At 39.2% G+C, this 25068-nt stretch overlaps 1 protein-coding gene across 9 annotated transcripts in view; it reads right to left on the bottom strand.

Moving 5' to 3' along the window:
• The window catches only part of MCTP1 (multiple C2 and transmembrane domain containing 1), a 305483-nt gene that overhangs the window by 132634 nt on the left and 147781 nt on the right, over positions 1-25068 (bottom strand). For all 9 annotated transcript variants that reach the window (XM_054055211.1, XM_054055214.1, XM_054055209.1 and 6 more), the window contains 3 exons: positions 16458-16628; positions 15673-15803; positions 2025-2211 (listed from right to left, as the gene is read on the bottom strand). In XM_054055211.1, coding sequence (XP_053911186.1) covers positions 2025-2211; positions 15673-15803; positions 16458-16628 — 489 coding nt within the window. The remainder of the gene's footprint in view (positions 1-2024; positions 2212-15672; positions 15804-16457; positions 16629-25068) is intronic.

The following is a 25068-nucleotide window of genomic DNA, read 5'->3' as shown; positions in this document are numbered from 1 at the left end:
CCCCTCCTCACCCCAAAAGGAATTAATCTTTTCAGACAATTGTGGTAAAATAATGGTTCAAACAGTAATGCCTGTTTAATTTGTAAGGCTCTGATGTTCAGCTACAAATGGTTAAATGACAGTAATAGAGTCATTTTCCAAGGCTATTTGATCTGATAGCAAGGTCAGCTCGTTAACTGTTTTTGGCTGCAGAAAGGGTGCAAAATGCATTTCTCAAAAGGTAGCTAGATTTTTTGAGAGGACAAAAAATAACCCCCAAAATACAGCCACTCCATGGGGAACAGCATGTCTTGCTAATTGCATCCTCTCTCTTTGTATCAGTTCTGAGGTAGAGACATGATTACCGAAGGCAAACCAAACCTCAGTGAAAATAAACTACTTGAATTTCGTTCACTCTTGTCATTGCTTTCATCTGACGTCCACTGCTTCTTTTAATAAAAATGGTGAAATTTATCAAAAAGGTCTACCGGTGCTAAAATTTTCAAAACCACACAATGAGAAATTCATGCCTCTGCAGTATGAATGTCTTCTAAAAATATAAATGTTTTTTCAAATGCATACAGTAATGTAAATATAAGAAAAGACAGATATCCATGAATATGTAAGAAACAGAAATAAATAGATCAATCTTACACCACATAATTATGCTTTACACTAGGGACAAAAAAAATTGAGAATTTAGGGAAACTGATTAATAACACATTGTGGCAACACGTTTCCATAATGCTACTAAATTATCAAACCCATCAGTATCACTTGACTGTCATATCATCACACACAATAATCCACAGAAATATGGCATTGTTGCACCTCGTAGCAAGAAGTGTGTCACCTCAAAAAAGAACCCATCAGAAATTTATTACATTTATAAAGATCTATTCTGACAACCACAGGCTGTCTTGGTGGGTTCCAAAATATGCAATAACTCTCTTAATTGTAATTATTTCTCAAAGATGGTGCACAATACCTTAGCTCCCAGTTGGTTTAGGAATATTATGTTTAGCCTCACTAAGTCACCTCTATTAAACTGTGTTTATGATAACACTATTGGTGTATGAGTTGTACAAGCATTAGCAGACAGCTGATTCAGAGGAGATAGCCAGAATAAATTTGCTGAAGCGCACATCCTGCTAATCTGTTTGAAGAATATTGTACAGCATTAGTACCAGCACTTCATGTTATCTGCACAGCCTGATAAGGTACATCTTTATTAAATTCAGTTATTGAAAGGATGTCACTCATGGAATAGGAATATTTTAAAATCTAAAAAAAAATTAAGCGGCTCTTTGTTAGTCAGAGCTTGGTTTAATGGCTGAATGTCTAGAGAAGCCTTTCTAAACACCTGGCAGCATTGTACAATAAAAGCTTTGTAATTTGAAGTGGAAATAGTTTTTTTCCCCCCCTCCTTTCTCCTTGTGTAGTGAGACAGTTACTTTTAGTGATTTAGGGATTGGCAAATGCTGGAGTAAGAGCTCCCCTCTCTGTTGCTTTGACAAAACTACACAGATACCATGTAGAGTGAGGATGTTGGAAAATGAAAATCATTTGTTTTAGAATATTTTAAAACAGAAATATTGTTTAAAACTATTATTTAGATGATACAAAGTAAAGTGCAGAAAAAAACCCCATTTTCTTATGCTTCAGTAGATGCCCCCCCAAAAGTCAAAAACTACTGGTGCCTCTATACAGTCACTGAGTGACCTCTTAGTTATTTCATGGTTGGTAACAGTTATCAGCATGGAAGTAAAATTAACTGCTTTGTGTCACTTGATCATACCAAATAGCTGAAATGCTATGTAAAAAAAAATGCTTTATTACATAGAGGATTTGTAGCATTCTCGAAGTTACCTATGTCATCCATGATAATATTAGTAAGAACTGTAAATGACCGTCATCGGTTGAGCGGAATAAGGTCATAAGGTATATATTTAGATTCCATCCCTCGATACTTATTATTTATACATATATTTGTATATGTATTTATTCATTCAGCAAAAAAAAGGCAAAAGAGAAGAACTCCATACATATCTCTTCAGAATCTCCTCTCGCTCCTTCTGGTCCTCCAGGGAGTTGAGGGAGAGGTCAGAGATAGTGACAGCGGCTGAGGCTGTGAGGGTGACCAGCAACACCAGGTATCCTTCTCCCTCCTCCAGTGGCATCTCCAGTTTGTGAGTCTGCTCTTTACTCAGGATTGACAGGTCAACTTGGCACCTGGAAACAAATATTCTCCATCACCATGGGGTCGTTTTCACATCAAACAAGTGAACATTGGTTTACTCGCATCCAGCTGGACAAAAAAAAAATATATAAGTGGAAATTCCTTCACAGATTCTGGAAGGATTTCCCCTCAGCTTCAATCCTTGCCACTCGCTTGTTTGTTGATTTTTTGTTTTCTTTCTTTGTTTAAACCTACAACCTGTTATGAACAGGAGAACAAATACTAAAAGGAACATACAGACACCAGAAGCAAGGTTAGCTAATACACCTCACTCAAACCCAGTCAAAGAGAATTTTAAAAATCCATCTTCAGATACAAATTGTACTTTTAAATATTATGTTTAATTATATATATCTCTTGTATAAAGATAAGGTTTGATGTGAACATTTTTGATACCATTCATCTAAGAACAGCAGAATCCCTCTTTTGAATAATATAAATCTGTGTGGACTTAATTGTGACGGAGGTACCACGATTGAGCACGTAAAACCAAGTCCTGAGAACCACCCAGAAGGCTCAGATCTCTTGCAGTGAGTTCTGTGTGGCTCAGGGTCAAAGCTTCATGCAGGCATCCTGGATAAAATGCGACGCCACAGCCCCCTGTATAATAAGATGTCTCACAATGTAATGAGCAGGGACTGCTTATGCCCGCGCCCAAGTGGCTGAAGCCAATCAACCCTGCTTGATCCCCTTCTGAACAGCCCTGGCTGCACCAAAAGCTGAGCTAATGACGAACAGCTCCAATCATGCCAGCCGGCAGAGAGAGCCTTGCAACATCTTTAAAAACAAAAGGTTGAGCACGGAAGGAAGGAAGGAAGGACAGTATCGCTGCTAACGAAGAGCTGACCATAAGCTTTTAATTAAAACAAGAATACCTCAGGGTTAGTAATTAGTCTGTGCGCAGCTTAGAAGTTTTAATATATGAAGTTGTATAATTCACAAGTTTCAGCTTTCCTAAATCTGAACACCTCTAGAAATTCAGCACCGATGTCCAAGGTAAAGCTGCCTTGCCCTGCACAGGAATTTACTTATGCAAAAAATTTACCTGCTGGAAAAGCACTATTTGGGATACTTCGCAGCGCCCTCCAGTAAAGTTTTGCCTATTCATTACACTAAATAAAAACAATTAAAGTATTGAAATTAATGATTATATTCTGTATGTAGTTAAGCCACCAAACCCCCTACTTTTAGCAGCAATCATTTAATGTGACAAGCACAGGTTCTCTATGCCACTCTCACTAAACTAAACATCTAGCAAACTCATTTCATAAAATGTCAATTGATTTTGAAGAGAAAGATAATGTGGTGACCGCAGGGCCAATAAGCTGAGCAGAAGGTGGCAGACATGAATAAATAGGCATTTAAGGACAGGAAATAGCCAATTATGAGAATAAATGTGGCCTCATAAAATGGGCGCTGTGCTATCACAGCCAGATTATATTTGCTACAGGAAAATTTCCTTTTAATTTTTTCTTAAAACATTTACTGTCTGTTGTGCAGCTGCCAAAATTAAACGACTGCAAAACTTGTACTGCAAAGAGATTCAATTACTTCGCAAAGAAAAAGATTCTAACTGACATAGCATTCTGAGCTTAATGTTCAACTTTTATTTTGAACTCTCTGGGTGTTGGGGAGCAAAAAATGAAATTAACAACACTAAGGAAAGACTGAAGATGTTGCAGGCTGATGGTCAACACATGTTTCATACACGTACATAGACTGTCAAGTATTTATTTGGGAAGCAGGGAGGAGTATAAAGCTCTCCTTCGGATAACAAATATTTTTATCAAGCATTCAAAGCTGGAGTAGCTTAGGATGACTCTGGTGATGCATATTCTGTGAGAGTTTATTTCAAAACAGATACTCCTCAAATATAAGTCTCTGCAAAAATTTTGTGTGTTTAACCAATAACCATTGGAAGAAACAGTTTAAACTCTCCTAAAGAAAGTCTGTAAAAGAATCAGAAAGCCATTATGACACAAGGAATGCAGAAAGAATCCACTCTTGCTCAAAAAAGGGAAACAATATCTACCCCCACTGCAACAAATACCCTACATGCATCATAAAATTGAAATGACTGTAAATTTACAGAGGTTGGGTCAGAACTACGAGCTCCAGGTTCTCAAATCCTTCTAGTTACAGCACTTTTGCAACATTATTAGTCCACACATATTTGTTATTCAGGCTAAAAAAGAAACTGACAACTCAATTTTACCTCTGCACCTTCCCTACAGTCATAATGTATTCCTAACAGCACCACACCTAGAACAGAGCAGCTGAGATGTCTCAGTTGTTTCACTCATAGATCTCCATGAACAGTTCATGACCAGCTTATTATTGTTGTTTCCTAACACAATACAAAGGGTATGAAAACTTTTTCAAGTGAAAGCCTTCACCATTTTACAGGACAAAAGTTCTCTGAAGGGTATTATCCCTGGATAATTTGACAAAAATCAGGGGTTATTCCATTAAGGAGTAACATCATTAGGCTACATGGAAATCTCGGTCATGAGAGTCTCTGTGTGTCCATGGTCAGATGAACACACATTTCTCGTTCCACTCCAGGTCCCCTCCTATGGCCCTGCAGGAGCTGCACCTTAGTGTATTTAACTCGCAGAAGGTGCCAAGACTCGAGCAGCATTCAGCACAAGGTAAGTGCCATAGCAACACATGCTTCAGGTGAAAGATGAGTGCTTCAAATTTACAGACACTATGAGAAAAATCACAATTTTTCCATTAATAGTATAGATTTTCACAAAAAAAAAATCACTTTTGTTTGGTCTGAAACTAAATTTTCTTGAAAAAAAAACCCCAATACATTCTTTATTAGATCTATTTGCCTACAGGAAAGCTGGGGAGGGGCTCTTGATTAGGGAGTGCAGCAACAGGATGAGGGGACTGCTTTTAAGCTGAAAGGGGGGGGGGTTGATGAGATTTTAGGAAGAAATGTTTTCCCGTGAGTCTGGGGAGGCCCTGGCCAAGGTTGCCCAGAGAAGTGGTGGTTGCCTCATCTCTGCAGACATTCCAGGATGGAGCTTTGAGCCCCTGATCCAGTGGGAGGTCTCCCTGCCCATGTTAGGGTGCTGGAACTGGATAGGCTTTTAGGTCCCTTCCAACCCAACCTGTTCCACAGTTCTATGATACTTTGCCCTAAAAAAATCTTTGCATGGGACCAAAACAGTGAAGAAAACTATGGCATCAACCAGACACCAACCCTATCCTAGAATAACCCTTACAGACATCAGTAGGAAACCCACAAAAGTCCTTTTTGGATTAGATTTCCTTACAAGCACAGAAGTTAACAAAATACTTGTAAAGATAAATTGCTTTGGAAAGTTCAGGTTGACAATGGCCTTTTACATTTTACTGACAGTATATACAAGTATTCCAAGCTTTAAAGCTTTAGCAATGCTGACTTTTACATCTGTTAAGATGTTCTCTTAAAAGACATCTGTCTCCTACAACTGTTTCCATGGAGAACAAAGATGCTTTGAGGATGAAGGTGAACTTGAACATTACCAGGAAGTGGTGCAGATGAGCATTACAGTGGTAGAAATTTTTCTCTTGCATTCTGAAGCTGAGGATCATGAAAAGTTGCAGCCATTTTGAGAAGGTCGTAAGTTGCATGTGACTGGCAGCTGTCACATTGAAAGCAGGAGATAACAGTAATTTTGGAAAATTAAGTTTCTTATGGAATTTCTATTTATATGCTGCCACTGAAAGAAAAAGTTATCCACCTGTGAGGAGGTTAGCATGCAGAATTATGGTAAGAGTAGCCATTAGGTCCATATACAGATTTTCAAGCATGGCTATAAATAACATTTTCAGGAATTTTAATTTTTACGTCAGTTTGAGCATGTTGTGTTTCTCTGCAGCTCCACACTGTGTGGTCCCTTCAAGTACACACCTGAGCCAGGATTAGAAATGGTGGGCATGGACACTGGAATGGAGGACTCCTCAGGAAGAGGCATGGAGGAACATGCTGCCACATCAACTCTGCACCTGAACATTACCTGGCACTGGGTGGATCTGGATTTTCAGGTCTTGAAAGATCAGAAGGGAGGAAAACCACACCAAGTGCCTTTAGCTCTTGTACCAAAACATCACAAACAGGATACAGCTCCCATGGAGGGAGATTTGAAGATTGAAGGAGAATCCATGACTTCTCTGAAACTGTCTTAATCACCTAAACTGCTAGAAAAGATTTCTGATTTATTTTTCATTTGAATATATCCAGCCTTTAGTTCTTTTTGTGCCTTCCTTTACCTGTCTGAAAAAGCCTTCAGTGCCCTGTATTTTCTTCTAGTGAAGGTACTTATATGCACAAATCATATCTCTTCTTGATCTTCCTTTTGAAATGCTAAATGCCTCCAGCTCCCTATACATTTCCTTGGAACACATCTCCTACAGCCCTCAAATGACTTTTTGTAACTTTTCTGATCCAGTGAAATTCTCCTGCATCCCTTTTTATAGCGTGGAAGCCAGAACTATATGTAGTATTTTATTATCAGCATGTCTAAGAGGTAAAAATCACCTCCCCTCTCTAGTTCTAACAGAACCTGGAATGTAAGACCGTGTTGGCACCCTGGTGAAATATCCTTGCTAATGAATGGATTACAAAGGTAGCAACATGACATAGAAGGTCTCTTAAAAGCCAGGTGGCCAGGCAAGGGAGAGACAGCAGATAGCGAGATCATTTTCTCACATGACAAAATAAAGCATAAAAGAGAAATTGGCACAATCCTAAGTGATAAGGACAGAAAAGCACCACTTGGCTAAAACCCAGGCAACTTAATTATCATCATGACTTGTTCAGGAAGACAGCCTTTTAACTCCACTGTGATCCAGGTCTATGCTGCTCCAAAGGATGCCAAGGAGAGGAAACTGTGCGATTCTGCAATTAGAACTGAGCTGGACACACATCAGAAGCAGTGAGGCATGAACTGCTACAATTTGTGAGACTCCATATCCTTTATCAGCAGAGTACAATGTTCCAGTAAAATCGAGAAACAAATGGAGAGGGGAAATTCTGCAAAGTGCCGACAGAAAATGACAGGGCTCAGAAAGACAGGACTACAGTAACATGAAGTTCTTGAAAGAACCAGAGTGTGGCTTTTTTAAGTGTAAAGATAATGAGAAAGAAATAAAATGACAGTCCTCACATGATGCTTGTGATAGTCGATGGATAGAGGTGACAGACTGAAAACCAGGAAAGCCCCCAGTGGAGATGGGGACTGTAATTCGTCTAAGTAGGACACTGAGGGGAAGTGCAGTGGTGAGCTTGGGAAGCTGGAGAAGATCTCTGGGAAGCTGGGAGCACAGTGCCTCACAGCAGAACTCATGAGGACTTGGGAAACACTGCTGTCAGGTGCTGTGCAGCAACATACGGCAAACAGGACAGAGCCCTGCAGTTAGAGGTCAGTCAGCCTTGGTAGTGGAAACTGGAGAGCTGCACAAAATACAGAACATCACTGGTAACTGAGCGATACCTGAATATCATAGAATCCCTAGGTTGGAAAAGACCTCTGAGATGATTAAGTCCAACTATACCTGTCCACTACTAAACCACAGCCCTGAACACTTCATCTCCCCATCTTTTAAACACCTCCAAGGATGAGGACTCAATCACCTCCTTATGAAGCCTTTGCTAGTGCTTGATAACCCTTTCAGTGAAGAAGTTTTTCCTAATGTCCAATCAGAACCTCCCCTGGCACAGCTTAAGGCCATTCACTCTCATCCTATCATCCATCACTTGGGTGAATAGATCAGCACCCACCTCGCTACACCTCCTTCCAGGCAATTGTAGACAGCAAAGTTGTCTCCCCTCAGCCTCCTCTTCTCCAGGCTAAACAATGCCAGTTCCCTCAGCCATTCCTCATAAGGCTTGTTCTCCAGCATAAGTGAACAACTGTCCATTGCTTGCTAATAGAAATATGGTCCACACCACAAAATCCTGTTGATGAATTTTGAAATGATCTGTGCTGTCACCAGCACAATATGTTTGCAGCAGAGTTAATGCATCCCTCTGCTAAATCGGCCCATTGGTCCAATGAACATAATGTCTTCCTAGCCAGTTCTCCCCTTTCAAGCAGTTTGGCAGGAGCTTTCACACAGCTCCCATCAGTGCCTTCTAGAAATCCTCACAAACCCCTACCTACCTCACAATCACTTTTTACACTCACTGATCCTCTACTCAGATCATAGAATCCAAGGATCATGGAATGGTTTGGGTTGGAAGGGGCCTCAAAGCCCATGCAGTTTCAACCACCTTGACATGGGCAGATCCCTCATGTCAGGGATCTGGCTGCTCAAAGTCCCATCCAATCCAGCCTTGGACACCTCCAAGGATGGGGCAGCCACCACTGCTCTGGACAATCTGGGTCAGGGCCTCCTAGCCCTCACAGGAAAACATTTCTCCCTAAGATCTCATCTCAATATCCTCTCTTTCAGCTGAAAACCATTTTCCCTTTTCCAGTCCCTTCACTCCCTGATCAAGAGCCCCTCCCTGGCTCCCCTTGGAGCCCCTTTTGTCACTGGAAGATGCTCTAAGGTCTCCCCAGAGAAATCAGGCAGCCATTGCAATTCTCCTTCACTTTTCCTTTTACTTTGCCAAACTTACTTCAAGCAGTAGAGTAGATTACCATGTGCAGGAGACAGAGGACCAGAAGAAGGAGACGTAAGTATAATCCAGCTTGTGTGCGGCATTCTGTATTTCCGTTTATACATTGGGGAACACTATAAGTTTTGCAACAGCATGTGACAATAACAGCCATCAATAAGAGTTGTAAATAATAAAACATCCAGCGGGAGAGTTACTGAAGATTTGGGAGTCAAAACTGGAACTTTTTGTCTTTCTAGCAGAACACCAGTGCTTCTGCATTAATAGAAAGAGTTAAAAAGTGCAGAGATAGTAATAAATACAGCTTGGAATAACCAAAGGCCAAGCTGAGATGCAGTATTCATAACTTCCATTGTCAACTATCTGAAGAAGAGATGTCTCAGCACATCTCAGGAGTTGTCCATGGCAGGCCTGCCAGTCACATTTTTAGATTTTAATGCTTTAGGCAAAACCTTTATTTTATGGAAAGAAGTGTGTCTACAGTAATTTAACATTACAGATCCTATGTGATCACATGAACTATCCCACACATGGACTGCATCAAAAGAAGGGTTTGTCAGCAGGTTGAGGGATATAGTTTTCCCCCTCTACTCTGCTCTGGTGAGACCTCACCTGGAGTCCTGTGTTCAGTTCTGGACTCCCCAACATAAGAAGGAGATTAAACTGTTGGAATGGGTCCAGAAGAAGCCCCAGAGATGTTGTAAGGCCTGGAGAACCTCTGCTATGAGACCAGGCTGAGAGAGTTGTGGCTCTTCTGTATGGAGACAGAAGGCTATGGGGAGACCTTAAAGCAGGTTCCAGTATCTCAAGTGGGCTACAGGAAAGCTGTGGAGGGACATTTTATAAGGGCATGGAGTGATAGGATGCAGGAGGGTGGCTTTAAATTGGAAGGGGGGAGATTTAGATCAGACATTAGGAAGAAATTCTTCATGATAAGGATGGTGAGGTTCCCTGGCCTAGGTTGCCCAGCAAAGTGGTGGCTGCCCCATCACTGGAGGTGTTCAAGGCCAGGTTGGATGTGGCTTGGAGCAACTCGATCCACTGGGAGGTGTCCCTGCCCATGGCAGGGGGGGTTGGAACTGGATGATTTTTAAGGTCGCTTCCAGCCAAATCATTCCATGATTCTATGATTCTACGATTCTATAATTTTATGATTCTATGGTTCTTTGACTCTGTGTTGACTGTCTGCTTCTCTGTGTTTGCACAGAATGTCTCTGCAATTCGCACACTATTCAGAAATCAAATTATAACAGCTCATTAACCATGACGTTTAAACTTTGAAAATAACATACTTCGAAGTTACTTCAATCTGGGACAACTAGCAAAGCTCTGTGTGAAAAAAAATGTTTTGAAGACCAGTGTAATAAAAAACTGTTAACAATTCCAGAGGAATAAATTTTGTTTCTGTAGAGTTTGCAAAACTGAGAAAACTTCAAGATTTCATCAATTTCAATGTTAACTCAGAATCTCACACCTACTATTCAGAGTCTCTTCCTTGGGCAACAATACTTCAAAAAGAAAATTTCCAGTATTGTAATATAAATCACAGTCTCCACAGCACCTTTAGAAAAAAGGAAGAAACATGAGTAATAGCATATTTAGAGTTTTTCACTCAATGTTACCTGCATGTTGGAGTACCCATATGCAGCTTTACAGCAGAACTCAATTCTCTCCAGAAATGTTCAGTCTCTTAAAGTGAAATTACATAAATTTCAGTGAAAAGAAACCCCCAAAATTGAAAAAAAATCAATATTTTATGCAGAAGCCCTGATTCAGTTTAGAAACGTGAACAGTGTTCTCCTATGCTTTCAGATTAATAATGCAGGACCTTTGGTTCCATTTTGCTTGTATTTATATGTGTCCCAAAAACTCTCTATGACTTCATTACTATGGCAGAACTAAAGAGACAAGACATAGCCTATTGGGCACTGAGAACCTTAATACTTGATTTGCAATATTAAATTGTTTGTATTTCATAACACCTATCATATATTGTGTACCCATGCATACATGCACACAAAAATGATCTGAATATTCCTGGTGATATTCACAGAACATGGAGCCATGGAGTGGTTTGTGTTGGAAGAGATTTTAAAGCCCACACAATTCCACTCCATGCCACAGGCAGGGACACCTCCCACTTGATCATATTGCTCAAACCCCATCCAGTCTGGCCTTGAATACCTCCAGGGATGGGGCAGCCACCACTTCTCTGGGAAATCTGTTCCAGTTCAGAGAGATTATGGGAAATTACAGTTTCTTACAGATAAAAATTAATACATGTCTTTAATGACTATACTTTACACAAAGTCTTTTGTTCTTAATTTGGATCAGATGAGAAAATACATAGTAGTATCTATAAATACTGATGAAAATAGATACTGATGAAATCAACAGTAATTTCCTGGCACAAAATATGAGCAGAAGTCAATGTCATTTCAAAGATAAACACACATTTTTCATACCAATAAATAGTACTATAAATCCTGCTGTACTGGATTGCAAATAACTCCAGCTGAATAAAACTGCATGACATGGGATTTACTTATCCTGTATGTTCACAGAAACAACTTGTTCTCTGACAGCACTCATTCTTGGCAATTTATTGCAGCTGTCAGCAGCCAATTTGTTCAGATTACTGCTATGCATAAAGGTGTAAAAATCATGAGGATTTATTAGCTGATTATCGTAAAGGTGACAGTCGGGATCGCCTTCAAAAACGCAGATGATAAGAAAGTTAAATAATTACATGAAGATTAAAATCATTTCACCTTCATTTCGATCTTAGTATTACCTACACAAACTTACTGCACTGTATGTTTTTAATCACGGGAGTATATTGACTCAATACAGAAAAGGAATGATTTACTCATCTTAAAAACATGTGAATACTAAATGTATTCAAACTTAAGAGCACACACACATAGATGTGTATTTCTGTTTATCAGACGAAGCAATGACTGATACTGCTCATGCATGCTTGCACAATTACCTGAATACAAGAAGGCCATGCCTGTAGCTTTACCTCATGGCAATTTCCAAAAAAAAAGGAACTTCTAGACCTTTTGCCTTTAGTCCTGGAATGCCTTTTTTTTTTTTTTTTTTTTTTTTTTTTTTGTTTCTAGATGGCATTCAAAAGAATGCCAGAATTGAGCCTCCTGCAGGATGAAACTCAGTTCTGGTCAAGCCCTCATTCAAACCAGCATACGATTGCAAATATATATTCCTCAAAGCTTCAGTATGAGGTCTTTTTCTAGGCTTTTGAAATCCCAAATAAATATTGCAATGGTACTAGGGTTTCAGTGTTTTAGGGTGGAAGATGGAAGTTCCCAAGGTGCTACATCCTTCTAATGCTCATGAAGAAGTCACATAACCAAAATTCAACTCAATTTTACAAATGCACAGTGCACAAAGAATGTAAATCAGTGTCTCATTGCAGGAACCACTAGGCTGGAAATGCCTGGGCACCAAGACGAAACCAGAGCTTTACACATATTGTGTGACAGACGTATCTTTCTCCTTCTCTGAATTAGGATGCTAGGCGGACCCTCTAACCGTGCTAATGTCATCCTCTCCCTTACAAGCCACCTATTCCCATTTCATGTTATCCTGACATGGCCATCTCATTTGCATCTCTTCAGCCCTCTTTAACACTTTTCCTTCATCTTCCTGCCCGCAAAAAAAGGACTAAAATTCCAAGCTCTTCCACTCCAAGCATGAATCCTATAACCACCTTACCACATTCCCAAATTCATCCCAGCTTTTTTTTATCAGGCTGCAGCCTAAAAAGTAGGATGATCCATGCAGACCCCACAGAATTCTGTGTGTCTGTTTTCCCACTTCTTCTATTTTACTGAATTGCAGCAGAGGCGGAATAGCATTCCAGAAGAAATGACAACATTCTTCTTTGGAATGGAATTTGCCAGATACAGAGTTAAGCACAGAAGAGGTACTTCATCTCAAGCGGGCTTGCTTGCAGCTTTCCAGGAGGGATGAGGAGTTTGTCCATTCAGCCTTCCACCAAGTGACCTTGTTCTCCCACAGTCAGCTCAGCATGGAACTACAGAACAAGTTTTAGGGACAGCACTCTTCAAGGAGATCCCCTGACAAAGCAGCTTGATGCCGTCTGTTTTTGCACAGGGAATTCTGCTGAACTTCACAGTGCTCTTCAGGCAAGTAAACGTGGAGGACACAAAAAACAAGCACCACAGATGAGAGGTGAGAAATAATCCTTAATAAATTTTGGTCTATTTTCTCAGTTTGGTGTAGTGTTTCCCTCAATGAGTAAGATCTTTTCAATCAAGCAGAATTTCTCCCTAACTGTGCTCTGGACAGGCAGGACATCTTTGAGGAAAAAATTGTTTCCATTTGCTTTTATTAAAAATATTCCTAATATAACATAGCAGTTGCTGTTTGCCCACAACTCAAGAAAGTGATCACAGGAAGATGAAAGGTATTACTCTCTCATTGCTGTTACAATACTACCAGGAAGTCTTTTGTTTCCCACCCACTGCCTTATTATCATTTTTCCTGGAACCTGAATCAAAATATTTCATTTACTACACGTGCCTTGAGAGCCACAGAGCCTTAGTCATGAAGCACAACTCAGTCATGCTTTACAAAATTAATATACACTTATTATCACACACAAAGAGCAAATCCATAGTGTCTATACCAAAGAATTTCCAGCTCTTAGAGGCCGCTTTGAGAGGAGAAACTGGGGAAGAGAGGTCAATGTAAAGTGAAGCTGTCAGGTGTTAGTGATTTTAATCCACAGTGACTGGAAAAGAGTATCAAGGAGGGGGAGTATTAAGACCTATTTTTATATTTAGATTGAGCTTGACAAATGACAAAGTTTTTCAGGAAAATCTTCATGGAGAGGAGTTTGTTTGCAGACTGCATTATCCAGAGATAAGGTACCAATAGAAGGTGAAGAGTGTCTGAAAGGATAAACTGGAGAGTTATTACACATGAACCGACAGGAGAGAGGTCACAAATATCAAAAGCAGCCATATTTTCAGAAAAATACCACTGGTTTTGTTAAAATCAGTCAAATACTGCACTAAAGATTAGCTTTGTCCAAGGAGAACATTTTTTTTGGTACATAGAATTACATCTATTGAAGAAAATGATAGAAAACAAAAGAAATCAGGGTTCTCCGATTGAAATTGCTCAAGGCTTCAAGCATTCTTAGAAAGAAGATCTCTCATGCTATCAAATATTTTGAGCCTAAACATAAAGGCGAAATCATTTGTTGCTTGACTGAGAATAGGTTGTTTCTAAAAAGAAATAGATGTACATTTAAGATGTACAGCTTTTTTAGGTATCTGAAAAGCTAATGAAGCAGCTCTTGCATTTGAAGTTAAAATTTTTCCTTCTCTAACTTCCCTTTCACATTTTTATTTAGGTTTTGAGTGCCTTGGAGCAAAAATTGATGTCTTTTATATTACACAATGCTCTTAAAAAGACTTTATAATTAGCAGTAACAGTAACAACACAAATGCTGCTTTGATAACACTGTTCTGAAAAACTAGACGTGAAAACTCCAAATCTCACCATTTTCTGGATAAGAAGGTTGAAGTTATGCAGAAAATAAGAATGATTTCCCAAAGTATACTAGGTGCTGACATAGGAATAAATGATTGTGTTACTTCAGGAAAATAGCTACAGTCACCAAATGTGCCATCTGTAATCAAGTAAGGGTAAAAATACAACCTAAACTCCAACTATAAACATATCACCCCATGATACAAAATAAAATGCTACTGTGCATACACTTTTGTAAAGTACTTTTGTACAATATTAGGCTGTGTGCTTCCCTCAGACTCAGTGTGCATTCTGAGCTCCCATAATTTATAGTAAGAAATAAACATAGAATGCTATTCAACTGATCTAATTTGATAAAGAAAACCATTACCCTAAATGGAACGAGAGGGAGGAATGATATGTTAGTAGAAACATAGCCACATTGACAGTAAAGGTTCATGGCTTACTCTGTGGGATTTCCGTTATGATTTTAACTACCAAAAAGTGATTCTACTGTTTAATCAATATCCTTGTTAAAGCACCTACAACCAGTATTGTAACAAAAATTAAAACATTATAGGATTAGTAATAAATGCTATTATTATGAATTTATGAATATCAATTAAATTAAGATGTAAACAAATACCTAAACTCAAAAAAATAACACCGACATCATACAATACTCATAAACATAAAACAGTTTTTTCCTCTGTTAGCTAACAGCTAATGCAGTTGTTAGAAAACATTAGCATCTAGCTTCTTCCTACACAGTGAAAATGAGCCTAACCACACAAAATTATACCATTTCTTGAACTCTAAGTCAAACCCCAAAGATTCGTCTTTTCCTGAAAATAAATTAGGTGTATTATCTTATTTCTGTGCCCCAAAAGCCACATGTAGTTCTTCAAGACTCATTTCATTTATAAAACATGAAAAAAAATGAACATATTTTTGGCCTTATGGACCTATTACAAGCTACAGGAGTTATTTCTCCTTCAGGCTGGACGTTGCCGTATGGAATATCCTGCATCCTAATTATGGCTCTGAATGTGGGATTTTCATTTTGGAAAACTTGAATCTATCCATTGGTAAAAGCTGCCACCTACTGGACAACACGAATCATTTTACACCATTAAAGGAAAGAATTACACCAGTGATAACTCTGTAAGAAATCCTCCTCCGCCTTTAAAACAAAAAAAAAAAAATGAAGGCAAGAACAAACGGTCATAAGAAATAGTTTCAACAGTGAAGCTCATTTTAATCATCCACTCTCACCCCCAGGGAACAAGAAGGCTGTAATTGCACAAACCTGCCAATAAAATCATCCTTTTTGCCAGCATCTTTGTCCCACACGGTAATATCAATAATTCCACCTCGTTCTTCATAGAGATGAAAGTCAAACTGCTCCCTCCACTGAGGATTCAAAGTTTTTGGCACAATCTGAAAGGAGAGCAAAAAGAAGTCATATTGCACTGTGCAGGCATGCACGTTCTTCATTGTAAATTTGATCTTTAGAGACTGCTTAAGAAGTTTTTTCTGTTTGCAGTATCTTAAGCAGTGAGAATTAAAAAAATAGTAATTAGAAAAGGCTACTAGATGGTTCTCTCTGCTGCTGTGATAGAAAAGCAGCCAGAGACTTCCTGCAGCCTGTCACCTTCAAAGGCCTCCCAAACAAAGGGAGGGAAACCCTGCGAATGGATTTATTTTTCTGTGGAATAATTATGCCCTCGCTTGAATGGCAGCTGTAAAGTTAAGTGTTTGCGCCTAAAAGAAAACAAAGGGCCTGCAATGACAGGCAGGTGATGACCGTAAGTACTCAAACAGGAACAATTTTACCATGTTGCCTTTCCCTAACTGCAGTAGCAGTGATGGACTGATGGAAAATGACTACCAAAGGTGGAACTAGATGGGCTTTGAGGTCCCTTCCAACCCAAACTATTCCATGATCCAATGAAACCTAAACGAAGCTCCAGTTGCTCTGATGGCTTACCAACACAGCAATAAATCTCCATCATTATTTAAATAGTCATGCAAGCTAAAATCGAAACAGTTCAGACACAGACAATGTTCATTTTAGGTCACATTGAAAATTACCTTGCTTTTGTACTTCTGATGTCCCAACCGGAATTTCACATAAGGATCACTTAGTCCATTTGCATCCATTGCCTTCAGCTCACGACCTTCTATCAAGGTAACGCTAACTATCCCTCGCCATAGCTGAGATTTCCTGTGCAGATCTGACAGACGTAAGCTCTGGGTCTGAAACTTTAGGGAAATATAAATGCAGATTTAGTTAAAACAATTACAAAAAAATCCACCTGCATCTTAATATACAATTGTGTATAATTTTGAATGTAAAACAGTCATCTTAAGCCATTTTGAAGTTACTTGACAGCACATATGCAAACTATATTGCAAAGAATTACTTGGAGAGGAACAAAACAGTGACAAATGCACAGGCAATGTCATATGCTGCTTTTGCAGACAAAAAGCAGAACAAACACTACTTAAGGAAATGTTCAGGAAAAAAGTGTTTTTTCCTGCTTCACTTCTCCCTCCGCTGATAGAACTAACATTACATTATAAACATTACAAATAGATGTCACAAAGTCTCTTACATTGTAAGCATATGATTGAATGAACTTGAACAAACACTAAAATAAACATAAAAACCAGCAACAAAGTGAAAATTCCATTAAAATAACATAAACCCATCATGAGAAGCATGGACCAAGGAAAAATGATTCAATAAACTCCCATGCACATGACAACTATCTCAACCTCTAAAAAATTACATTCTCAGAAACAGTGAGGAAAACTCAACTAAATACCAACTCATCCACTCAAGAGATCCATAATGAGATGTTGTAGAGCCACAAATGAGAACTGTGCAGGAATTTGTGGACAATGAATCCCCAGGAGCTGACTGTGGGGGTTGAAAGACACTTCACATGGACCTAAACAAAGCAGATGGCCACAGCACTCATCCATGAAGTCCACTGGGGAAAGGAATGGAGGGTGAGCAACTGAGGATCAGCTCCAACCTGCTCTGAGCTATAGGGAGCAGAAGCTACTGTCTAAAGACTTTCTTGTACAATGTAAAATAAACAAATGAAAATTTAGGTTAGCTAGATTTCAAGTCAAATTTGACAAAAAAAAAGATCAAAAAATGGGAAAATGAGACAGGTTGCACATTTTAGAGTTCTCTTACAAAGTTATTTTCATAATGTGACACAGGCATCTTATTTCTAAGTATATTTTTAGATGTTTAAGAAACCTTCTGTAATTCAGGGCACTGAGTTAGTTATGAAGACAGAGGGGAAACGGTGATAGTAAAACAAAGAGATGAGCATGGATCCTTCCAAATTTCTCTTCTGATGGAATTCTTCTTAGGTAACTTATATCCCTCAGAGAGCAGGTAATGCATTCTGGCTTCAACCTTCTGCCACAAACAGATAAAAACATGAAGAAACTGCACAGTAATTAATTTCTCTGGGAACAGGTGCAAAGATATGTATTTCATAATATTCCACCTGAAACAGGCCACAGTGTCTATGCAATTTGTAAGGAAGCAAGGTCCAGATCTTAGGCTCAACCAACTGTTGTTAATGTGGGATTATTATCCACTTTCTTGTGCATAAACACAGGCATGGAGATTCCCACCTGCAATGTTCTAAACAAAAAAATAAAAGGGAGATAATAAGTGGCAGCCTGCAAACTTGGAAGTTGTCTGTCTCCCTTTTCCCGAAAGGAACTCTATTAGACTTCTGAAAAGGAGTCTTTCACATCAAAGGAAACTCAAATCTGTTTGTGAAAGAAAAACTCACACCTTTTAACATTCATATACTACCATGGAACCACTGAATGGTTTGGGTTGGAAGGAACATCAAAGTCCATCCAGTTCCAACTCCCTGCCATGGGCAGGGACACCTCCCACTGGATCAAGTTTCCCAAGACCCCATCCAACCTGGCCTTGAACACCTCCAGGGATGGAGCAACCATAACTTGGTTGGCGAACTTGTGCCACTGCCTCATCACCCTCATAATGAAGAATTTCTTCCTAATGTCTAATCTAAATCTTCCCCCTTCCGATTTAAAGCCATACTGCCTCATCCTGTTACACCAGGCCCTTGTAAAACCCCACCCACGCCCCCCCCCCCCCGAGCTTTCCTGGAGCCCCTTTCTGTACTGGAGGCTGCTCTAAGATCTTTGTGGAGCCTTTTCTCCAGGCTGGACAATCTCAACTCTCTCAGCCTGTCTTTGTAGCTGAGGTTCTCCAGCCCTTGCATCATCTCCATGGCCTCCTCTCGACCCGTTCCAACAGTTCCATCTCCTTCTTATGTTGGGCATTCGAGAACTAGACACAGGACTCCAGATGGAGTCTCACATCGTATACTGCTTTAATGTTTTTACTAAAAACAAGATGCAAACCCAACATTTTCTTACATGATAAAATTAACTTTTATTTTTGTTCTACCTACTCTGTCTGAATGTGGGGCAGTAGGAGGGCTAGAGATGCCAACAGCAGAAAATATTCTGGCACAGAATTGTACCCTCTATTAGATATGACTAATAGCATTAACCAATACAATGTCAGCGCTTAAAGATGATCTCACAATATGGCCTAATGTTCTGTAGAGATATTATTGGGTAACACTGTTGCATGGGAAACCAGCTAGGCTTAGCCAGAATTTTGTGTTGTTCCCAGGTTAATCAAGACCACATTCTCCACAGGCATATTAATTGCCACAACTTTATTATTAATTTCTCTGAAAGAAGAGACATCTTTGTTATGTTGTTTTGAAAATCCTGTAAGTGTTTACATTTACCTTTGTGTATCTGAATGACCTTTGAAATTCTATCTCACACTAAGCTGGAGAAACTCCACTATCTGTCTTCTCCCAGTCTGTCCTCACCTCTCCAATAATCAGTCCTCATGCCCTGTGAAGCACCATCTCCCTCACTTGTGTGCTCTTCTGCCTGTGTACTACATCTCCTCCTTGTTACACAGACCTTCACTTGTCCTTGAACACAAAATCTGTTCTCCAAGAATAATTGAACAGTGGACAGAAATAGAACAGTGTGCTAACCACAAATTTATTTTTAAAATACGTTTCAAAAGCAAAAATATAATGCAGTTCTATGTCCTGCAGAGGCACCTTTATCCAAAGAATTACTTCAGCCTGGAAGCTTTAAATAAAATACTAGTCAATAAAACAATGGAATACCGTAGGCAAAGATACTCCTCTCCACTGATGAACAGATGACAGATGTACAAACACAGTAGGGTGAATCAAAGCCAACATCATAAATGACTGCTGCAGACTCAAGTGAAAAGAATTGCTCTCCTCCAGCTCCTAGGATGCTCGGATAAAACATCTATAATAAAGACTGGGAATGTCAATAGATACCACTACTATTTCTATGTACTTTGTGCATGCAATGAAAACATCAAGGAACAGTCATGTGCGACCACAATGCTTTTCCTCTATTAGAAACTACAAAAAGTGTAGCACCTTGTAGAAATCATTGACATCTTAGAGGTCTTTTCCAACTTTAATGATTCTATGATTCTACTCTAAGTAGAAACCAAGTTACAAAAACACCTTCAATGTTATCGTGGTAACTCCTTTCAAATGTTCACTCATCATGATCAATAAAGTTTTACAAACGAACTACTACTGATAACTACTGCAATATGAAAGAACATGTACCTCAACTTCCTACCAATGATATTTTATGGTTTAAGATATTTTAATTCTAAGTGAAGTCAATCTAAATTTATGTAGTTGAGAAATTTACCCTGCCCTGTGCCCTGTGCATTTTCAATATGACTGTGACATTTAGGATGCTTATTCTAACAACTTGATATCATCGCTGAAGTAGTAGTCTTGGGGTGACACTACAATATTTCTAATATGGGCTATTATACTTGCAGCTTTTCACGGATTTTTGTAGTTGTCCAAGGCAAAAAAAGTGTGCATTCTGCTTAAGTTCACTTACTGGACCCAGCTCAAGCACAATATGATGAAGCTTGTGATTCTATTAAGCACTCCCTATGACTTGGGTTTTCTGGAAAAAGGCAAGAATGTTTATGTAAGACAAGGATCAGGAGCTGTCAGAGAAGCTGTGTCAGGACAATCCTAACCTTCACCCAGCAATACCTCTTGGAAAGGGAAGGGATCTTCTGATGAACCTGTTATTGCCCGGAAGGACCAGGGGCACCACCATCCTAATACTGATGTGAACGTGACACTCCCTAGAGCTAGTGAAAACTCCCTGTGCTTTGGAATTGTGGGCATGGACCCAGAAAACATCACACCAGGATGCTCCTCTGCTGTTTTGCCTGGTAACCGTATCAGCTGTTATCACTCGTATGCAAGGAATGCAAGTATAAGCCTCACCAAATATTTGCATAATTTTTATAACCAGATGTCTCCCTGGCAGGTGTATCTGTTCTGACGGGTTTTACTTCTCTTCCATTATTTAGTAGCTTTCCATTAAGCACATTAAGCACTATTTACCTCAGATAAATTGACATCCAGAACCACATGGCTTACAAAAGCAAATATTTTTTCAATCTTAAAAGATCTTCTTGAAAACCCAAACCCAATGATTCTGTCTTCTGTTCTGAAATTCCACAGAGTTTGGGTTGAAAGATCAAAATAATGGCAAATTCCTTCAATTGAGAAATATCATACAGCTTTTTGTTTCTGCTGATCTTTGCAGTCCTTAGATCATGATTTTCTATTTCTGATTTTATTCTTTAATCCATGGACATCTCATTCCAGCGAAAAGCAATTCTTTCCAGTTTTAAAACAGAAAAAAATGCTTCATAATACTTCTGATATTTGGAAACAGGACATCAGGAGTCAAATAAACTAAATATTTTGAGTCTGGCATAAAAGAACCAGTTAATGAGCCCACAGTTTTTGGCACTTTAGTTTTGTGCAACTGGAACACATACCTTTTTAGAAAGTCTACTAAGATAAACTTAAAAAACAGTAAGCATTTAGGAGCTGGAAGCATTATATTTTGTAATTTATTTTTGTTTAAAATATTTATAAATTGTATATTTTCTTTTCAAAGGAACTAACTCCAAGAAGGACATTGAGGACTGGAGTGTGTCCAGACAAGGGAAGGTAGCTCTGGAAGGGGCTGGAGAACAAGAGTTATGAGGGGTGACTGAGGGACTTGAATTTGTCTAGCCTGGAGAAAAAGAGGCTGAGGGGAGACCTTATCACTGTCTACAACTGCCTGAAAGGAGGTTGTAGTGAGGTGGGTGCTGGCCTCTTCACCCAAGTGATAGGTGATAGGATGAGAGGGAATGGCCTCAAGTTGCACCAGGACAGGTTCAGACTGGACATCAGGAAAAATTACTTCACAGAATGCGTTCTCAGGCCCTGGCAGAGGCTGCCCAGGGAGATGGTGGAGTCCCCATCCATGAACGTGTTTAATGAATGTGTAGATGAGGAGATCAAGGTTATAATTTAGTAGTGGACAGGTATGGTTGGACTCAATGATGTCAAAGATCTTTTCCAACCCAGGGATTCTATGATTCTACAATCTCCATTTCTGAAAAGAATGAACCTTTGGATCTGATTGATCAAAATCACACCAAAAATGCTCATCAAATATTAGTAGTATAAGTTAAAAGCATTACCTTTTACTGCATTCTATAATTTCCTGTTCAAAGCCTATCATTGACAATAAGGAATTTCAGAAGAGAAGTCATAGCAGAGGAGAAGGTGACTTCTTACTTTTTCCTCCAGATTTTACCAGAATACTGTGACTTGATAGGGCACAGCAGATGATTAAATACCTGAGCAACCTGATTTGGCGGGCAGTGTCCCTGCCCATGGCAGAGGGGTTGGAACTGGATGAGCTTTTAAGGTTCCTTCCAACCTAAACGATTCCATGATTCTATTCGTGGATCTTCTCCACTACAATGTTTGGCTAAAGATGCCAAAACACTTGTTCCTTTACTTACCCTTAAATTAAAACACTTAAAAGGTTTTCTTTATGATTTATTAATGTGCCATTAGTGTGGCAAATTTAACATGGGGCCTGATAATTTTTGAGCTCAATTTAGTGGGAACTCTCTCACAGATGTGAAAAGGGCAAGAGCAGACTTTTATTTGAATAAAAATCATTTTCAGTGAAAAGAACATTTCTGACAGAGCTACTTCTCAGTCTGCTTTGGCCATAAAATACCTTTGCTTAAACAGTTATAAGTACATAGGAAAACACAAGCCAATCTTAATTCTTCCTATACAAATTATGAACAAAGACAGTAAGTGTAGGAGACAGGAGGGCAGTATTTGTTGAAATGAGCTACTTATACAGGACAACATCTAGCTCATCCTCTAGCTGAGCTGGTCACAAATTTCCCAGATAAATAGCTCACCACCAGGAGATGCTCTTCAGAAAAAACCTTTATGTGAGAACATGCCAATTTCATGAGAACTTTTTAAAAACCAAGGAATATAAACAACTAAACCAGCCAGTATTATGGGTTTTAGTTACTCATCCTTCCCAGGAGTATCTCTTGTACTACTCATTCATTAGCCCTCCATCTGGTGACTACAGCAGCTACCAGGGTCACCATCCAAGCTCACAATCAGGGAGGACAACTGCTGATATGAGATAAAAATTACACTGACAATTTATCTTCAGTTAGGAAGAAACACTCCTGTCTTGTAAAGTAAGTCAACAGGAAAGGAAGACATTGACAACTGTTAAAGGATTTTCACCAGACTGTGAGTAACTCTAGGCTTGCTTTATTAACAACTCAGAGTCGGGCCATCACCTCAGCAAGTGGCAAAAGCCCACACAAACTCATCAGATATTTATATACAATAAGTATTTTCTCTTCAAAAAGTTCTTGGTGCTTTTCTATGGGCTCTCAGTTTTCTATGGTTCATTATTCTTCTTTAAACTGTCTCATTTCAGTTCTCCCTCAACAAGTGATGCTTCATGTTTCTCCACCCAATACAAATATTGTTTATCTTCTTTCTTGAGACACCTGGATTTATTCTTTGAAACTTTTAAAGAAAGCCTCAAACTGGTCCACTAACTCATTCCTATAATTAATCTATGCTTATATTCAAAGTAGTTAAACCTTTTAATCGCTAGTTATCATTAAATCAAATAGCTATTCTAGGTCTGACATTTCTTACACAACTTGTTAATTCAGCTGGGCTGGGCTTTAAACCAGCCACAGGAAGGTCTGTTGTGCATACTTGAAAGGAATTTGGGGCTATGCATAACTGAGCTGTATTCTTATAACTTCCCTAAAGGTTACTTTCCCAACACCAGTTCCGATTATACCCTTAACATGGTACTATTTATCACAATCCATCAGCAATAACATCTAATTTTACATCGATATATTCATCATACCTCCGTATTTTCCTTTACAACAACTCATCAAACTAACCTTAATTTCCAAATGATTTCCACCCTGAAAGCTTAGGAGATGATTCAGGTTCTTCATCTCTCTCAATTATTGAGTAAATGTGGATATTTTTCCTACTTGTGTAGCACACTGTATGTGCCCCGAATAACCTATCAGAACTTCAGCAGGTATAAGATCTTGGTGCTCTCATCTTAGACACTGTGCTTGTTGTTCTACAGGACTAGGAACACAGTGAGGCTTGTGAAGATCCTCATATGTGATAAATCTGTATAATCTGTATTTATCTTGCAAATACACAGCACGTATTTATCGGTCACATTTCTTTTCTCTCAGAATGGCCAGTAAACCACATTGTCAAATCTTTCCATGCTACAGCAGACACGAGGATACATACAAAGCATCTGCAATTGCGAGTACAGTCCCTGTCCTTAAAAAGGGGGTTCCTCCTTATGCTACATCTATCAGTGACTGCAGAGCTTCACTCCTCGGATGGAGTTGCTCTCCACACAGCAACAGATACAGTGCTGTTTTTGGCATCTAGAGTGAAACAATGCTGACAGCAGCAGTGTTTTGGCTGTTGCTGATCAACCTTTGCATGGCATCACGGCTTCATGCCTTCTGGGGTCAAACCACCATAGACTTGCTAATTACTCCTGTCTTCTCACTATTCATTCTGACTATTTTCTGCTCACAATAAAACTTCATTCCAAACATCACTGTTCTTTTTCCTCCTACACATGCCTAATTAGTATTTGAGCACTCCAAATCTTTCCCGTGCATTAAGTACGTATAAACACACATACATATATGCATTTCAAAGTATCATTTATTTCAGGCTCACTCTAAAGTGTGTATATATTGCACCCAGATCACTGTGACACAACATGCCCATCGGTGGTGTGGGAAGAGATGAGCTTAATTTGCACCATGGGAGAAAATGTTAGACACCAGGGAAAAAACAGTCTTTATAGGGAATAATAGCTAACAAACAGCTCTCTGGGGAGGGCAGAGAGTATCCATCACTACAGATCTTTGAGGACAGACTAAACAAACATCTGTCAAACACAATTTAGCTGTCACTGCTCCCACTTTAGGGCAGGAAGACAACTTCTAAGGCTGTTAATCCTATTTTTGGCCTTTTTTTCACACCTATCCTGCACACAGGTAGATTTTTAAATAACACAGCCACTTGCAGTTCTGACAAGTGAGGTTCAGTCTGTCCACCAACACTATCTGCCTTGACATCAGTCTTGTCTTCCAGGAATATTCCTGTTAGCCTCCAAAATT

This window comes from Cuculus canorus, chromosome Z (assembly GCF_017976375.1).
Source record: "Cuculus canorus isolate bCucCan1 chromosome Z, bCucCan1.pri, whole genome shotgun sequence".
Taxonomy (NCBI): Eukaryota; Metazoa; Chordata; class Aves; order Cuculiformes; family Cuculidae; genus Cuculus; species Cuculus canorus.
Note: the sequence above shows the minus strand (reverse complement) of the source record. Positions and strands in the feature narration are given on the sequence as shown.